At 35.5% G+C, this 5,425-nt stretch overlaps 1 protein-coding gene across 1 annotated transcript; it reads left to right on the forward strand.

Moving 5' to 3' along the window:
* Positions 1-1,335: 1,335 nt before the first annotated feature.
* On the forward strand, positions 1,336-5,145 carry LOC121854837 (cyclin-Y-like). Its single transcript, XM_042349635.1, has 3 exons — positions 1,336-1,488; positions 4,203-4,355; positions 4,648-5,145. Exons 2-3 carry the CDS (start codon positions 4,228-4,230, stop codon positions 4,931-4,933), a joined length of 414 nt encoding a protein of 137 aa, XP_042205569.1. The 5' UTR covers positions 1,336-1,488; positions 4,203-4,227; the 3' UTR covers positions 4,934-5,145.
* Positions 5,146-5,425: the final 280 nt, after the last annotated feature.

A 5,425-nucleotide genomic window follows, 5' to 3' on the forward strand; every position in this document is an offset into this window, starting at 1 on the left:
ATACAGTGGTCCCTCGGTTAACGAACACAATCCGTTCCAGCAGGTTGTTCGTTAACCAAAAAATTCGTTAACCGAAGCCATTGTTTCAATGAGTTTTTGGGTAATTGGTTCCAGCTCACCGAAAATTGCCTAAATTCAACAAAAATGGTTGAAAAGTTCACTTACTTTGAGGTGTGTATGTAGAAGGCTCCTGGATGATGATGATGATGATGTGCATTTGAAGTGGGAGGTGGAGGAGAAGGACGAAGAGAAGGCATTGGGGTGGAAGAGAAGTCACCACCATTTCGCCCATAAAATTTTAGTTCTCTTGGTGTATTTCAAGATTATTTTCTTTAAATCAACACTGCACTGCATTATATATTGTCAATATGTAAAATATATTTCAAAATGACCAATAATTTGCTTGGAAACACAGAAAAAAAGCATTTAGTTGAAGAGAGTTTCAAGCAAGATGTTACCTCTGTGGGAGACTCAGGTGGTCCTTACACTCAGGGGTAAAGGAAACACACTGATGTCAAGTCCGTAAGTTCTGTTTCTGGGACAAACACAAAAAGGAGTTAAGACAGGGGTAAACAGCGTCCTGTCTTGGAATCTCTCTGGGTATCTCTCTCTGCGCATGTGCCCAAAACCTGAACTAACACTCGGTGACAAAGGGGAGTATGATTATAAAACATATAATACAGAGACCTGAATCAATAATGGTAAATAGTACAGAGTTACATATTACAGCCATATTCGTCTCATATATGTACAACCTCCACTGAAAACAGAGAGAGACTAACGCCTGTCTGGTGTGTTAACAGGCTGGATGGCACGCCAGAAACTAGTTTCTTTACCTTCAATTATGTTCAATAATTGTTAAAATGACTAAAAAAGTTAATATTAAACTTTTAAAATTATTGAATAGTATAAACTTCTTGATATTTACTAAAATAGTAAGGAATTTAAGCCCTAGAACCGATTAATGTATTGGCAGACTAATACTAAAGCTGGTTGACCGGCCAGTGCAAGCAAAAACATGTTGAGATCGGTTCGTAAGAAATTCTTTAACAGAATTTTTGTTCGTTAACCGAATTTTTGTTCGTTAACCGAATTTAAGAATCTTATGGGAGGCAGTTCGTTAACCGAAATTTCGTTAACCGAGGCGTTCGTTAACCCAGGGACCACTGTATAGCAAATGGATAGGTTGTGGTAAGTAAGCTTGATATAGACATTTATTCATATACATACATACAGTACAGTATATACATACATGGATATAATTGATTAAAAATACAGTAATTAGTGTACTGTACTCAGAAGAAAGGTGCTTTTTCTAGTTAGGAAATTTTAAGGACACTTCACTTCCCCCCAGAAGGATGGTGTCCCCCCAGACTATGATAGACACAACCCGGAGCACCGGCACATCTACAAGTTCGTGCGCACTTTATTCAATGCTGCTCAACTCACTGCCGAGTGTGCCATTATTACACTAGTCTACCTTGAAAGGTTAGTATGGTACTGGTGTCCTAATGTATTGTACTCATTTCATTTAGCAAGTTTATGTAACACCATTTCTTTTACCTGTGGTTAACATTCCCATTACCTATTCTTGAATTTGTTAATATTTCTAATGTTGGAGTAAGAACTGAATTTCATAAATAGGTCAGTGAATTGTTGTGAAACTTTCGGAGATAAAAACCCTCGTTTCCTGAAGTTTACCTTTGAGGGGATCAGTCCCTCATTTTTGAGAAATTGGCAAATGTTCTTGATTATTGAGGAGTTGAAAATTATATGATGAAACTTTCTCAGACTGAATATTGTTTTTGCAACATCAAAAAAATTTTCCAGATTCTGCAGGTGAGTTCGTAATTATTCCTACAGGTTTTGTTGTTTGTAGTATTTCTCATGTACAGTACTGTAGTGTCACATGTTAACAGTTTTCACCGTCATTTTCTGTTATTGTCTTCACGTATGTTAACTATTTCAAGTCCATAATGTCTTCAAACTGTTGGAGAATGTTTGGGCCAAAGTGTTGGTTGTAGTCCTGTGCATCCTGAGCTTTCTTTCTTTAAGGGCATTAGCCCACCCGGGCACGGGTCATTTTTAATGACCCACATCAAGGCCCGGGGGCGAAAATATAATAAAACAATAATAATAATTATGCCAATGATGATGATAATGGTAATAATACAGGTTGTACCTCTCTAGTCCGGCAACCTCGGGACCTGACCGGTGCCGGACCATGGAAATTGCCGGACCATGGAAATTCACCCTTTTCCTGGTTAGATAGTGACTTGTGCTTATGCCTGGAAGCACTAGCACCACTTTCTCTGCGTCATGGTCTCTTTGAAGACATATTGAAGGGTTAAATGTCGTATAGTAGCTTCTCAAATTTCGCGAGTTTTTAATTCTTAACGTATTTTATTGGAACACACAAAAAATAAATAAATAAAAATTTTGACGGCGGAAACTTGAATTTCGACTGGGTTTGAACGGCCCGCCAACGTGCAGACGACGTGCATAATCGTGTAAACAGGGTCATTTCTCTTATGTACAAAAGATTCATTATTGTTTATTACTGAATGTCTTTTTTATTGAATTAATGTTTATATGTGCAAAATGAGCAATACAATTCATTAATAATACGTAGAACATTAAAACATATGAGGAAATGACACGCATTGTTTTCGTGGATTACAAAACCAGTGACTGACTGGTTCTACATATAAAACTGAAGAAAATAAGACCTTGGTTGTAGCTGTAGTAAAATTAATATGGTTGTTTTTTAAGCTAATGTTATTTAATGTTAATAAATGGAACAATAGGAAGAAGCTAACTATAATGGTAAAGAAAAGAGATCGATAAGGGCGCATGCACACGCGAAAACATATCGCCATTACTTTACATAAGAATATGAAAGCAACACTTATTTACTGTTCATATATATTTTAATTAATGTTTCTGAATTTGTTTTTATTGAATTAATGTACGTGTGTGCAAAATTAACAATACAATTTATTAATAATACGTGGAATATTAGAGGAGACGAGACGGCTGCCGGCATTGTTTATGTTAAAGCTTATGAAACCAGTGACTGATTGGTTCTACATATAAAACTGAAGAAAATAAGACCCTGAGTTTAGCTGTAGTAAAATTAATGTAAAGAATGAATATGGTTGCTTGAAGTACCTGTAATGTTATTTAATGTTAATAAATGGAACAATATAAGTAGCTAACCATTAATGGTAAAAAAAAAGTGAGACTGCTCGTATGTAAGTGCGCACATGTGAAAATATATCGTCATTACTCTACATAAGAATATGAAAGCAACACTTATTTACTGCACATATATATTGAAGGGTTAAATGTTGTACTCTGTATAAACAAGCAGAGAGAGAGAGAACAGCCGAACTGCCGGATGTAAACAAACCTTAATTTCCCGCAGCTTTTTTTTTTTTAAGGGGATTAGCCCACCCGGGCATAGGTCACTGACCCACATTGGGGCCTGAGGGGCAAAAATTTAATACCTGTGGCTAATAATAATAATTGAGCAAAAAAAAAGAAGTTGTTTTATCTGCATTTATTGGACAACTAGAACTGCTTCTGACTACGTGAGTTTTTGACTACAGAATGCTGAATTCCAAGGGGTATAATAATAATAATAGTAATAAAATTAATATAAATATATTTAATAAATAACAATTATAATAAAAGAAAATAATAATAATAATAATAATAATAATAAAATTAATAACAATATTTAAAAAAAAATAATTATAATAAAAGAAAATACACATACAGTAATAATAAAAGTATAAAAATTATAAATAATAATAATAATAATAATAATAATAATAATAATAATAATAATACCCCCTGTAATAATAAAGAGCCATGAATAAATTAAAAAACAAAAAAATAAAAATATCAATAGTGAGAAATGATATATGTATGTTGTGTTGTTAATAGTAAGAGAAACAATTGAGACCCTGCAATTGTGTGTAAATGAGGCAGAAAGTCAGATCAGCAACCTGGGACTTGGTCACAATTTTTGTGTTGCCAACAATTTTTGTGTTGCCATATGGCAGCAGGGTCTACCATTAGACAACACATTATGCTTCCAATATCTTCCCAGATGGTAGTACCTCCCTGTTTGATAGCTGCCTACCACCTACTAAGGTCTTCCATTTGTTTGTTGCTCACAATAATATTGTTTCCAGGCTGTTGACATATGCTGACATAGACATGACACCGGGAACGTGGAAGCGCATTGTCTTAGGTGCTATCATTCTTGCCAGTAAAGTCTGGGATGACCAAGCTGTATGGAATGTTGACTACTGCCAGATCCTCAAGGACATTTGTGTTGATGATATGTAAGTTTACTTTCAGCTCTTTTATATCATTATAATGATCTCATAATTGTTTAACCCTTAAATGGCAGCCGTCATCAGTGGAAGTTGGCTGAAGGGATGCCACCTTCCCATGCAGTAGCCTCTTGCTATGGACCTGGATTTTAAGTACTGTTCTGTATAGTAAAATGGATGCAAGTGGTGACATGTGAGCACAAAACACACTGCACATTACTTATTGTACCTAAATATTCTTTCTATTATATTATGTGTTTTTTCTTTTAAAGCAATTTATTTTCTTTCATTGGACCAACAGGAACGAGTTGGAGCGTCAGTACTTGGTAATGATCCAGTTCAACATCAACGTGCCGTCCTCCGTGTATGCCAAGTATTACTTCAGCTTACGTACCCTAGCAGAAGCCAATGATTTGACCTTCCCGGCAGAAACTCTGAGCAAAGAACGCGCTCAAAAGTTGGAGGCCATGTCCCGCATCTGTGAAGACAAGTACGCATCCCAGTTGGGGCGTAATGGCCACAAGAAGTGGAGCAGTCTGGACAATATCAACGCTACATGCCGACGCTCAGTGGCAATCCTCTCATGATCTTAGGTTCTAAGATAAAATCTTATGCACAGAGGTCTTTAACTATGTTAGGAAATACATCATCTTACTACAGTTTCAACCTCCATGTTTGTTAACGTCGGTGGTGGTGATATTTTTTATTAAACGTTGAGGCCACAGTTCATGGTGATCACTTTGTCTTGGTCTCCTTAATATAATCTTGGGATTTTTGCCAAATACTTTGTGACTGAAAAGAAAGAAAAACACTATTTTACCTCACATTTGATAGAGAAGCCATATTATGACTTTACCTAAACACTAAAACCTTTTATACGGTGGCAATATAATAATGAAAAGCAAAGTATATTTGCAGTGTATGTGTATAGATATAAATTTACATATACTGTATCATGAAGTTAAAACACTAATGACTGGAAATTATAGAAGAATGTGTAGAATAATGTGAAGCGTCTTAAACAGTGATGAATAGTGGAATTACAATTGGGAACAAATATTGAGCGGTGTCTTAGATCA

This window comes from Homarus americanus, unplaced genomic scaffold (assembly GCF_018991925.1).
Source record: "Homarus americanus isolate GMGI-L3 unplaced genomic scaffold, GMGI_Hamer_2.0 scaffold3359, whole genome shotgun sequence".
NCBI lineage: Eukaryota > Metazoa > Arthropoda > Malacostraca > Decapoda > Nephropidae > Homarus > Homarus americanus.

Excerpts from the sequence above, each read along its gene's own strand:
- LOC121854837 (XM_042349635.1), top strand. The coding sequence starts at position 4,228 with ATGACACCGGGAACGTGGAAGCGCATTGTCTTAGGTGCTATCATTCTT. Across the intron at positions 4,356-4,647 it reads GACATTTGTGTTGATGATAT|GAACGAGTTGGAGCGTCAGT; the intron begins GTAAGTTTACTT and ends TTGGACCAACAG.